Source organism: Narcine bancroftii, chromosome 3, assembly GCF_036971445.1.
Source record: "Narcine bancroftii isolate sNarBan1 chromosome 3, sNarBan1.hap1, whole genome shotgun sequence".
NCBI lineage: Eukaryota > Metazoa > Chordata > Chondrichthyes > Torpediniformes > Narcinidae > Narcine > Narcine bancroftii.
Window position 1 is genome coordinate 82880115 of NC_091471.1, and position 13380 is coordinate 82893494.

The 13380-nt window shown below is 36.2% G+C and overlaps 1 protein-coding gene across 3 annotated transcripts in view; it reads left to right on the forward strand.

Annotated features, from left to right (window-relative positions):
• map3k1 (mitogen-activated protein kinase kinase kinase 1, E3 ubiquitin protein ligase) overlaps positions 1 to 13380 on the forward strand; it is a 125594-nt gene that overhangs the window by 99488 nt on the left and 12726 nt on the right. For all 3 annotated transcript variants that reach the window (XM_069924417.1, XM_069924416.1, XM_069924418.1), the window contains 3 exons: positions 1211 to 1363; positions 11207 to 11369; positions 12343 to 12474. In XM_069924417.1, the coding sequence (XP_069780518.1) occupies positions 1211 to 1363; positions 11207 to 11369; positions 12343 to 12474 (448 nt within the window). The remainder of the gene's footprint in view (positions 1 to 1210; positions 1364 to 11206; positions 11370 to 12342; positions 12475 to 13380) is intronic.

A 13380-nucleotide genomic window follows, 5' to 3' on the forward strand; every position in this document is an offset into this window, starting at 1 on the left:
GTCAGACAATGTTGTCATTCAACAAAAATACACCAGAAATTCTACTGAGTCCATTCTTTTCTTTTCTTCTCCTTCCATCAACTTAGGTAATGTTTGTCCCTGGTAGGTTTTCGCTATTGTATTTAATGTAAGGCTCCCATACTTGTTCGAATATTTCAATATTATTTCTTAAACTATATGTTATTTTTTCTAATGGAATACATTTATTCATTTCTATATACCATTGTTGTATTTTCAAATTATCTTCCAATTTCCAGGTTGACATAATACATTTTTTTGCCACGGCTAGGGCTATCTTAACAAATCTTTTTTGTGCATCCTCCAAATCAATTCCAAATTCTTTGTTTTTTATGTTACTTAGGAGAAAGATCTCTGGATTCTTTGGTATATTGTTTTCTGTTATTTTATTTAATATCTGATTGAGGTCATCCCAAAATTTTTCTACTCTCTCACATGTCCAGATTGCATGAATTGTTGTTCCCATTTCTTTTTTACATCGAAAACATCTATCAGATACTGTTGGGTCCCATTTATTTAACTTTTGCGGTGTAATGTATAGTCTGTGTAACCAATTATATTGTATCATACGTAGCCTCGTATGCTTCACAAAACTTTCATATAGTTGCTAGTTTTTAATAGATGCACATTCACAAAAGCATCCATTAAATTACTAAATGGCACTTGATCTTTTTTCCTTACGTCAACAAATGCATTTTATTTCTCATGTTCTGGAACGATGAGAAATAAAATGCATTTGTTGACGTAAGGAAAAAAGATCAAGTGCCATTTAGTAATTTAATGGATGCTTTTGTGAATGTGCATCTATTAAAAACTAGCAACTATATGAAAGTTTTGTGAAGCATAGTTTTTTTTTAAAAAAAACAACTTGCTAATGCCATCACTGGAGTAACAAGTACCATAGGTAATTTTTGATGAATTGGGTACTAATTTATATACTGATAAGTGGTAGAATTCTGTCAAATCTTAAGACAATTTGATTGTGTAGAATTTTCAACGAAATCTAACTGCTAAACTGTTCTTAGTTATTGGAAATCTTGCCACATAAATATTTCGTTCTCAAATAAAAATAATGCTGAGTTTAATGTACTTTGCTTTCCTACATTATTATGAAGCAGTAATTTTGTAATGGGATATTTAAATGGTAAACTAATCATGTTTCATAATGAACTATTTATCATTTAATTTGCAGACACCAGAAACCTTACCTGGACATACCAAAGCCAAACTTGCTTACAGAGAGAGTGCAGAATGGTTCAAAGGTCAACAGATTGGACTAGGGGCTTTTTCTTCATGTTACCAGGCACAAGATGTGGGAACAGGGACATTAATGGCTGTGAAACAGGTAATTTTTAGAAAATTTAGATGAATATGTGCAGATTTTTAAAAAAAATTATTTCTCTTTATTTAAATATCTATTTCTGTATTCTCCTTGCATGTGCTATTTATTGGTTTTTATTTTAATCATTTAAAATAAAAATAATGTGGAAAAATTTAACATACATGAATTTGAAAGTTTAATGGACTACAGCAGGTTGCAAGTGCATTTCCAGTATGGATGTCACTGGCAATGTCACCACTTCTTAAGAATCTAGAACTATGAGTCAAAGGTCAATCACTAAAGTTGACAGATTTCCTTCGCTGAAGGGCATCAGATGGATTTTTAGTAACATTATTAGCAACTCCTGTTATTCTGTCCCCATCCACAACCATCCCAAGATTCAAAGTTCCTTTATTGTCATGTAACAGTACAGAACATGTAATATTGCGATATTGCCTTTTGCCTGCCGCAAGGCAAACAAAGAGCTTCCATTAGTGTCACTCAGCACCCCTTACTGTATAAGAGAAAGATAAAAAGGAATCCCTTCAGAGTAATTGAATGTCTGTGGATAAGCCTCCAGTGCCTCTGCAGCCACACAGACTCCCTTTTGATCCATCAGCCGGGGTTGCCAGATTTTAAAAAAAATTAAAGTTGTTTATATAAAAAAAAAGCCAACAGAACCAAAAAACCTAAAAATTTCTAAAACTGCCATCAACCTGCCACCAAATGATTCAAGAAAACACCAAAGGAGCCAAATCTAGCAACCCTGCAATCAGCAACCTGAGATTCAGATCTAAATTTCCAACATGATCAGGAAGCCTTCAGCACCCTTTGGAAGTTCCTGCCATCAGCCCATGTGGGTTCCTCAGGTACTGAGGCCCTCTCTGTTCTGCTGCGGAGGTCCCCATCCTGTAGGGTTGTCTCCTCTATTTTTCTTTCTCAATAGGGTGTATTCTCTTGTTCTATCAATACCAGCAAGCCCAGGAGGTCGATCATGATTCAGTGCACAAGGGCAGGCTAGGCATTCCCAAAATGAGGTGGTAGCCAAATGAACTCACAATTGAGGATTCTGCAATCTCGCAGCCAGTTAATTAGATTGAAGCTGCAGTTTAACTGATCTAATTTGAATGGTAGTGGGAGCTTAAACAGCTAATGTGACCATGAGTGACTTCATCCTCAATTTTGGTGGGTCCTGGCGAGTGAGTGCTGAAGACCAGACTGGAGCATTCAAAACCATGCTCAACCTGAAATCCTAAATTGATTCCCACAATAACGGAAGCTACTCTTCAACAATTCAGTTGACTCCATGCAATATCAGAAGAGTCAAAGAGCATTCAATGCAGAAAAAATGGTGGGAGCAGACTGCATCTCAGAAGACCTGCACTCCACAGCGAGCTGTCCTTCCAGCAACACTGCTGCAATCCATCAATTGAGAAAATTGGCCAGTTGTGTCCATTTCACAAGACAAATCCAATCTGGCAACCTTGATCCAAACATAGAGCGAATTTTTGGAGGTGAAAAAAAACATTCATGTTCATGTTTAATTGCTGTATATGTCATATATTATTTGTTTTTTGAACGAATAAATAAAGTTTTTAAAAAAAAAAAAAAGAATTCAGGAAAAACTGAGGTCAATCGGAATTGAAGGGAAAACTTTACAATGCCTTGAGTCGTAGTTTGTGGAAAGGAAGATACTTTGCGGAAGTTTGGCATGACATCAGAAACCCTGGCAAATTTCTACAGGTGTGTGGTGGGAAGTGGACTGACTGGCTGCATTCCTGTCTGGTATGGGAACACCAACGAGTGTAAAGCCCTCCAAAAGGTAGTAGACACAGCCCAGGACATTACAGGGAAAACTCTCCCCACTATTGAGTACATCTACAAGGATGAGCAGCAGCAATCATCAAAGATCCTCACCACCGAGCACATGCTCTGTTCTCGCTGCTGCCATCAGGAAAGAGGTAGAGGTACCACAAGACTTGCACCACCAGGTACTACCCCTCTACCATCAGATTCCTCAACAAACTCAGTCTGGGACTAATTTAAGGACTCTTTCTTGTGCGCTTTATTGATTTTCTTTTCTTTGCTCTCCCTGAATTACACAGCCAGTTTGTTTGAATTCATTATTTATTTTCCGTGCAGTTAATTTTTGCACTACCAATTAATGGTAATTCTGCCACACCCGCAGATAAAAGGAATCTCTCACAGTTGTATCTGATGTCAAATCTGAAGTGTGTATTTGTTGGACCAGCCATGCCCCAGAATTTTGCTGTTGTAGTTAGCTGCTACAAGCTATGACTCTATGGAGCCTACAACGCAGGAGAGGTTGTTTATAGCTATATGCAGGTTGGCTCAGAAAGAACATGCTGTTCCCAGAAAAAAACAACATGAACCCCAGTTGAATGGATTCGCCGCCCCCTCTCCCCCTACGGATCGCTGGTTGAGGTGGAGGGTGTGCGCTTTGCTGGGTCCGGGATCGAGCTGAGCTGTCGGAGCAGGGGGAAGTCACGTGATGGAGTAGTGGCCGGATGGTGAACTCCAGCCCTCTCCAGAAAAGTCGAAAAAAATAAAGGAAAGCACAAAGGCACAAAAATAAAAATTAAAGTAAAGTGAATATAAAAGTGGAATGAAGATGGCGACGAAAAAATAAAAATTGAAACCAACGGTAAGAAGAGAGGAAGAGAAGACAACGGAAGAAGAAGGAGAAGGCCTTACCTGTTCGAAGAGGCCCGCGGTGGAAAGAGAAACCCGCTCCCTCAGGTTGGCAGAAAGTGGACTACAAAAATGGCTCGCTGAGCCGAGTAAAAGTGTGCAACCGCGCATGCAAAAAAACACACCGACGGGAGGGGCGACCAGCTGGGGAGTCGATCTCCACAGCCGGCAACGACAGCTGCAGAACAGCAGCAGCAAGAGGAGAACAGAGAAGACAACGAAAACAAGAAAGAAGAGAAGAAAAAGACAACAAAGAAACAACAGGTGGCCAACCCAGAGGAGGAAGAAGAGGAAGAGTACAGTGAAATGGAAAAAGAAGGGAAAGGCAAGATAAAGGATATACTTTCTCTTATTAAAGAATACATGGATTCATTTAAAGAATGGCAAGCACAAGAATTTAGTGATTTAAGAAGAAGAATAAACAGTACAGAAGAGAAAGTGAATAAAATAGATATGACCATATCAGAAATAGGAAAAAGAATGGACAAGGTGGAAGAACGAGAAGCAGCAGTAGAAATGGAGGTAGAGGACTTAAAAAAGAAATTAGAGGAATCTAATAAAAAAGTTAAAGAGACACAAGAGCTGTTAGCTCAGAAAATAGATATAATGGAAAATTATAACAGAAGAAATAACATAAAGATAGTGGGTCTTAAGGAAGATGAAGAAGGATCTTAGGATGTCCAGAACTACAGCAAGAAATGGAAATAGAAAGGGCACATAGAGCATTAGCCTTTAAACCACAACCACAACAAAAGCCAAGATCTATTTTAGTAAAATTCCTAAGATATACTACAAGAGAAAAGGTACTGGAGAAAACAATGGAGAAAGTAAGAGAGGACAACAAACCACTGGAGTACAAAGGGCGAAAAATCTTTATCCAGATATAAGTTTTTAACTCCTGAAGAGAAAGGAGTTCAATACAGCAAAGGCGATTTTATGGAAGAAAGGGTATAAATTTATACTAAAGCATCCAGCGGTATTGAAAATATTTATTCCAGGACAGCAAAACAGACTATTCTCGGATCCAGAAGAAGCACGAAAATTTGCAGAACAATTACAAAATAGACTGAGAGATGAAGACGGGTAACGAGAGTACAAAAGACTGCGAACTAAAAAGACACATAAGTTTTGAACTCCTGAAGAGGAGGAAGGAGTTCAATACAGCGAAAATGATCTTATGGAAAAAGACTATTCTCGGATCCAGAGGAAGCATGGAAATTTGCAGAACAACTACAGAACAAGCAGAGAGATGAAGACATGTAATAAGAGTAAAAATAACCACGATCTATATGTATGTGTGTAAAGGGGTATATGTGTGTATATATATATATATATATATATATATATAGTGTGCATACATGAATGTATCCGTATTTAGAGGAAAATATATAGAGTATAGACAAGAATTAATAAGGGAGGGAAATGGAATAGAGGGAATAAGGAGGGAATTAAAAGAGTGACCTTTGTTACATATGAAAATTGAAATCTTTTCTGGGGGGGCTGGGTGGGGAGGAGTTACGGTCACTGCAAAATCAGCTGACGTTTGCAAGTGAATTCGCAAATCCAAATGGAGAGGGGAGATGTGGTTGTCCGACAAGGGATAAAGTACAACTCAGGAGGGGAAGGAGAGATTGGGGTTAAAGAAGTTTCAAATAGTAGAATAGGGAAAATGTTTGATGTTTTAGAAATGTTGTCTTATAAAGTGTTCAAAACAAGAAAGCAGAAATGGATAAGAAGGAAAGGTAATGATGGAGAAACGGAAAGGGAATATAAACAAAGTATAAAATGGCTACGCTGAACTATATGACTTTAAATATTAACGGAATACATAACCAAATTAAAAGGAAGAAACTGCTAAATTTACTGAAAAAAGAAAAAAATGATATAGCATTTGTCCAAGAAACACACATAACTGAATTGGAGCACAAGAAATTAGAGAGATTGGGTAGGACACATAACAGCAGCATCGTATAATTCAAAAGCAAGAGGAGTAGCTATATTAATTAGTAAAAATGTGCCATTTAAAATAGAAGAGGAAATAATAGATCCAGCAGGGAGATATGTAATGATAAAATGTCAGATATATTCGGAGTTTTGGAATCTACTCAATGTATATTCACCTAACGAAGAAGATCAAAAGTTTATGCAAGATATTTTTTTGAAGATAGCAGATACGCAAGGGAACATATTAATAGGAGGGGATTTCAACCTGAATTTGGATTCAAATATGGACAAAACTGGGGAAAAAATTAACAGAAAGAACAAAGTAACCAAATTTATAATTAAATCGATGGAAGAAATGCAACTTTTGGATATATGGACGAAACAACACCCAAAGGAAAAGGAATATTCATATTACTCGGCTAGACATAAAACATACTCAAGAATAGACCTATTTTTGTTATCAGCTCGTATGCAAGATAGAGTAAGAAAAACAGAATATAAAGCTAGAATATTATCGGACCATTCACCCTTAATATTGACAATAAAGTTAGAGGACATCCCTCCAAGAATGTATAGATGGAGATTAAACCCCATGTTACTCAAAAGGCAGGATTTTAGAGAATTTATTGAAAGACAAATTAAAATGTATTTTGAAATAAATACGAAATCAGTGAAAAATAAGTTTATACTATGGGATGCAATGAAAGCATTCATTAGAGGGCAAATAATAAGTTATGTAACCAAGATGAAAAAGGACTATAATCAGGAAACAGCAGTTGGAAAGGGAAATAGTAAATATAGAAAAAGAATTAGCAATGAAGGAAGATGCAACTAAAAGAAGAGAATTGGCAGATAAAAAAATAAAATATGAAACACTACAAACATATAAGGTGGAGAAGAATATAATGAAGACAAAACAGAAATATTATGAACTAGGTGAAAAAACGCACAAAATTCTAGCATGGCAGCTTAAGACAGAACAAGCTAAGAAAATGGTATTGGCATCAAGGAAAAAAGACAAACAAATCACATATAATCCAACAGAGATCAATGAAAACTTTAGAGAATTCTATGAACAATTATACCAAACTGAAAACGAAGGGAAAGAAGGGAAAATAGATGAATTTCTAACTAAAATTGAACTACCAAAACTACAAATAGAGGAACAAAATAAATTAACAGAGCCATTTGGAATAGTAGAAATACAAGAGATAATAAAAAAATTACCAAATAATAAGACACCAGGAGAGGATGGATTCCCAATAGAATTCTATAAAACATTTAAAGATTTATTAATTCCGTCCTTCCTGGAAGTAATCAACCAGATTGATAAAACACAAAGCTTACCAGATTCATGTAAAACAGCAATAATTACAGTAATACTAAAGCAAGGAAAAGATCCACTCACACCAGCATCATATAGACCAATATCTTTACTTAACACAGATTATAAGATAATAGCTAAACTATTAGCAAACAGATTAGCAGAGTATGTACCGAAAATGGTAAATCTAGACCAAACTGGATTTATTAAAAAAAGACGCACAACAGACAATATTTGTAAATTTATTAACTTAATTCATGCAGTAGAAGGGAGTAAAGCGCCAACAGTAGCAGTTGCTTTAGACGCAGAGAAGGCCTTTGTCAGAGTAGAATGGAATTATTTGTTCAAAGTATTGCAAAAATTCAGTTTACCAGAGAAGTATATTAATTGGATTAAAGCATTATATAAGGGACCATTGGCGAAAGTGACAGTAAATGGATATGTATCAAAGCAATTTAACTTAAGCAGGTCAACACGGCAGCGATGCCCACTATCACCTTTATTGTTTGTGTTAGCTATAGAACCACTAGCAGAATTGATAAGAACAGAAAATAATATAAAAGGGATAAAAATAAAAGACAAGGAATATAAAATCAGTTTATTTGCGGATGATGTTATAGTATACTTAACAGAACCAGAACTATCAATAAAAGAATTATATAAGAAATTGAAGGAATATGGAGAAGTGTCGGGTTACAAGATCAACGTAAATAAAAGTGAAGCAATGCCTATGAATAATGTGGATTTCTCAAAATTTAAGAAGGAATCACCATTTAGATGGCAAATGCAAGCAATAAGATACCTAGGTGTACAAATAAATAAAAATCTCGGCCAACTATATAAACTCAATTATTATCCACTAATGAAAAAATTACAGGACGATTTAGAGCATTGGAAAGATTTACCACTAACACTAATAGGAAGGATAAACTGTATTAAAATGAACATTTTTCCAAGGATATTATACCTATTTCAGGCATTGCCAATACACCTGAGAAATTCTTCAAGGAGTTAAAGAAAATAATAAGGGAATTTTTATGGAAAGGGGGGGAAACGGAGGATAGCACTAGATAAATTAACAGAATGGTATAAACAAGGAGGCTTACAACTGCCAAACTTTAAAAATTATTATAGAGCCGCACAATTAAGATACCTATCAGATTTTTATCAAACAAGGGAAAAGCCAGATTGGACCAGATTAGAATTAGATAAAATAGGGGAAAAGATACCTGAACACATATAAATGGGATGAAAAATAGGTACAACATAGAAGTTCTCCAGTATTACATCATCTACTCAATATTTGGAAGAAGATTCATGTAGAAAGAAATAAAACAAATTATCAATTACCAAAACTAATATTGACGCAAAACAAGTTACTCCCTTTTACAATAGATAACCTTTCCTTTAGAGAATGGGAGAAAAAAGGGATTAAAAGAATAGAAAATTGTTTTTCAGGAAATAGATTATTATCCATTGAACAAATGAAAGATAAATACAATATAACTCAAGATACAGTGCTGGCATATTACCAATTGAGATCTTACTTGAAGGACAAATTAGGAAGCAGTCTGAGTTTACCAGAGGGAAGTAACTTTGAATATGTGATTACAGATACAATGATAATCAAAAGATTTATAACAAATATGTATATTAAACTGCAAGAAAAGGAGAATGAGGAAACAAATGGTAAAACTAAACAAAAATGGGAACAAGATTTGAATATAAAGATAAAAAAGGAAACATGGGAGAAGTTATGAGAAATACAATAAATACGAGGTTACGTATGATACAATATAACTGGGTACACAGGCTATACATTACACCTCAAAAGTTAAATAAATGGGACCCAACACTATCTGATAGATGTTTTCGATGTAAAAAAGAAATGGGAACAACAATTCATGCAATCTGGACATGTGAGAAAGTAGAAAAATTTTGGGAAGATCTAAACCAGATATTAAATAAAATTACAGAAAACAATATACCAAAGAATCCAGAGATCTTCCTCCTAAGTAACATAGAAAACAAAGAATTTGGAATTGATTTGAAAGATGCACAAAAAAAGATTTGTTAAGATAGCTCTAGCCATAGCAAAAAAATGTATTATGTCAACCTGGAAATTGGAAGATAATTTGAAAATACAACAATGGTATATAGAAATGAATAAATGTATTCCATTAGAAAAAATAACATATAGTTTAAGAAATAATATTGAAATATTTGAACAAATATGGGAGCCTTACATGAAATACAATAGCGAAAACCTACCGGGGACATTCACTACCTAAATTAACGAAAGGAGAAGGAAATGAAAAGAATTGACTCAGTGGAATTTCTTGTTTATTTTTATTGAATGACAACATTGTTTGACTGGTTTAATGTATCCTAGATTTTGTACTTTAAATGGACGGGAGGGGGGAGGTAGGGAGGGTGGGATGGGAGGAGGGGGGGGGAGAATATGGCCCTGTATATGTTTGAAAAGGAAAAAGTGTGTATCATGGTTAATGTGGTTTATGGTGTGAAAAATAAAATTTTTTTAAAAAAAACAAAACCCCAGTTGAGTGTAGTTAACACTGAGCTTTATTGGGCTCACAGCCCTGCTTTTATTCTCTTGCTGAAGGGTGTGGTCAAAGCCCCCTCAGCGCTGATTGGTGCATTTGCGATCCACTTTTCTTGAAAGGCCAGTTAGGCCCCTTTAGTTTTGGCCAATTTGAGGGCAACACTGTGAGCCTCATGCAGCCTGCTGGATCATAGTGTTCAACCTTCATTTTGTGAAGGGCTGCTTTAATCAGGGCACTGTTTTGGGCCTGAACACTTTACTGCTTCATCAATGACCATCCTTCCATCATAATGCCAGGTGCCAAACCACAGCATTCAGCCTCTGATTGATAGGTAACAAGTAATGTACTGTAAAAATGCCAAGCAGTTGACCATCTCCGACTGGAAATAATCTAACCTACTCTTGACATTCAATGTCATTAAAGTACACTGTCTGACCTGCTGAGTTTCTCCAGCATTGTGTTTTTACTTCAAATTATGGTGTCTGCAGACTTCCGTGCTTTAGTATCTGAGCGTTCCACCATCAATACCATGGCTGCAAGAACAGGTCAGATGCTAATGTGTCAAGAGACCTACCTCTTGTCACTCAAAGCTTTCCACTATCAAGGTCACACATAGGTAGCATGTTTACCTGGGTGAATGCAGCTCCAGTGACACTCAAAATTTCAATGACATCCAGGACAAAACAACACTTAGTACCCCTATCAACTGCTCTAAACGATAATTTCCTCCTTTGATGCAGAGTGCAAAATGCATTTCTAGGCTTCTGCCTCAGCCCCCTTCACACTCAAGGTCATTCCCACCAAAGCAGCAGAAATATGGGAACACCACATCAGGATAGTGTGCAACTTGCAGGTATCTCCGGTCCTGTCATTGTGTCTAAATCCTGTAACTCCTAATCCAACAACAATGTGACAGTCAGTGCCTTCATGAGAAGAATTGCAGCAAGGAGGTGGTGCACTATTTTTCTCAGGCAGTTATGGGTGTGCAATAAATGTCAGCATTGCCAGTGATACTCAGATCCTCAAGAAATTAATAATTGATAAGAAACATTGCATTTGGATATGATAAGGATACGAAGTTATTGAAAAATTTTCAAAAACTGAAAAGGCCTAGACATTGATAATGAAAAGGCCTAGACATTGATAATGAAAAGGCCTAGACATTGATAATGAAAAGGCCTAGACATTGATAAGGAAAAAATAATCTGTATTTATCTGATGGTTTAATTTTGAAGCCAGTGAAGTTTTTGTTTTTGAACTGTTGCCTTTGTATTGTAACATGTGGGACTTTAGTATTCTTATTTTTTCTTCTTTGTTAAACAGGTGACTTATGTTAGGAACACTTCTACCGAGCAAGAAGAAGTGGTGCAGACTCTAAGGGAAGAAATCCGTATGATGGGACACCTAAACCATCCTAATATCATTCGGATGTTGGGTGCTACTTGTGAGAAGAGTAATTATAATCTGTTTGTTGAGTGGATGGCAGGTAAGGAACGATTTTTTTAAAATGTCATTATCTACGTTCAAATAATTTCATGTTTTCAGTTGGGTTTTTGTTGGTCTTGAAAATTGTCATATTCAGCTTATTGGGAACAATATTTTGATACCCTTTTGATACTGCCTTTTACTTCCTGTGGATGCTGCATGACCTGCTTGCCTGGTTTCTTCCACACTTTTGTGTACCCTTTATTAGAATACTAGCCAATTTCTTGGGATGATCATGGGCGGTGAAAAGTACTTTACCATTTTAAAAGAATGAAAGATTGTCTTACTGAAATGTATAAGATCCTTAGAGGGCTTGGCAAGGTAGATTTTGAAATCTTTCCTCTGGGTAGATGGTCCCACAGTGGGCTGTGATACTGAGTTGTGCAGGAATTTCTTCTCGGAGAATGGTGAATCTCCTTAATTCTCCAAGCTGGAGGGTCATGGGGCAAGTTCTTGAGAGGTCATTCAATGTCTAGGTAGTCTTTTTTAAAGATTGGGGAACTGAGGGCAATGTAAACTCACAGAAGAGAAGTTGAGGCCTGGGGCACATCATCCATGATCGTATTGAATGCTGGCACAGGCTTGAGGCCCGGTGACCTACTCCTTATTTCATGTATTCTTGTGACACGGACTGTTGACTCTACTTCTCTTAAAATGTCTCAAGAAAAAACAAACAAGTATATTGCCATTTGGAAGTAAAACTTGAAATTTGTATATTTTGGCTCATGAATTTAACATTTTGCCCTCGGACAGAAAGTTGCTTTTGTAAAGGTCCTTTTTTGACTTCTGGATATCCCCAAAAAAACTACAGCAGCCATTAAAGGAAATTTTGGGGTGCTGTTATTTGAATTACAAGAAAAACAACAATCAGTAGATGAGCCGTAGCAAAATCAAAACTTGTCATTTTCTGTTTAACAAAGTCTGGAAACGTGCAATATGTTCAGAATCTCTTTACGTGGCATTTTATCTTTTAGGTGGATCAGTTTCCCACTTGCTGAACAAATATGGTGCTTTCAAGGAACAAGTTATTATTAATTACAATGAGCAGCTGTTGCGAGGCTTGGCCTATCTTCATGAGAACCAAATTATACACAGAGACATCAAAGGTGAGAATTCCTTGATCCTTAGCCAAATACAAAGGGTTCAGAAGGTAAATGTAACAAGAGCAGATACTGTTGTGAGCAATCATGCTTTGAGGCGCTGTCACAGTAGAGCATGATCTTGCTATGACCTTTTGATTTACAACCCTTTAGCCACATAAAGTAACATTTGTTCCTTTTAAAAAATGTTTCAGTATTTGAAAAGTAATGAAAATTTTTGGAATACATATTGCATATTTTAAAAAGATATTTGGTGTGAGTCAAAAGAATTTGCATCTGGAAAGAATTCGACCAGGAAATCAGAAAGATAAAGGAAAGTCCTAAGGCATTTTGGATACATTAAATACAAGAGGATAGCAAGAAATGAGAGGATCACTTGAGGACAAAGGAGATAAATTTGTGCCTGGAACTAGAAGAAGTAGGCAAGATACTAAATGAGTACTTGGTTTTAGTATTCATCAAGGAGAAGGACAAGGAGGGTACTGAGATCAAACTAGATATGCTATTATTCTAGACATGTTTGATATCAAAAATGTGGTGTGTTGGGACTATTGAAGTTCATTAAGTTGGATAAATACCCAGACCCTGATTAGGATTGATCACACATTGTTGAGAGAGGTAATAACTGGGGCCTTGACAGATCTTTGTATCCTATAACTGCAGGTGAGTTCCCAAAGGATATGAGATCAGTTAATGTTACTTTATGAAAGGTGATACAGATAAACCAGCAAATTGTAGGTTGGTGAGACTTAATTGAGGGAAGCTATTGAAGAGAATTTTGGGGAATAGATTTGCGTGCATATGGACAAGTATAAGTTTATTAGGGATGGCTACTGTGGCTTTGTACAGGGCAGATCATATTTTCTGAATTTGTTTTATGGAGAAGGTGACATATATGATTCAGGATAGGAT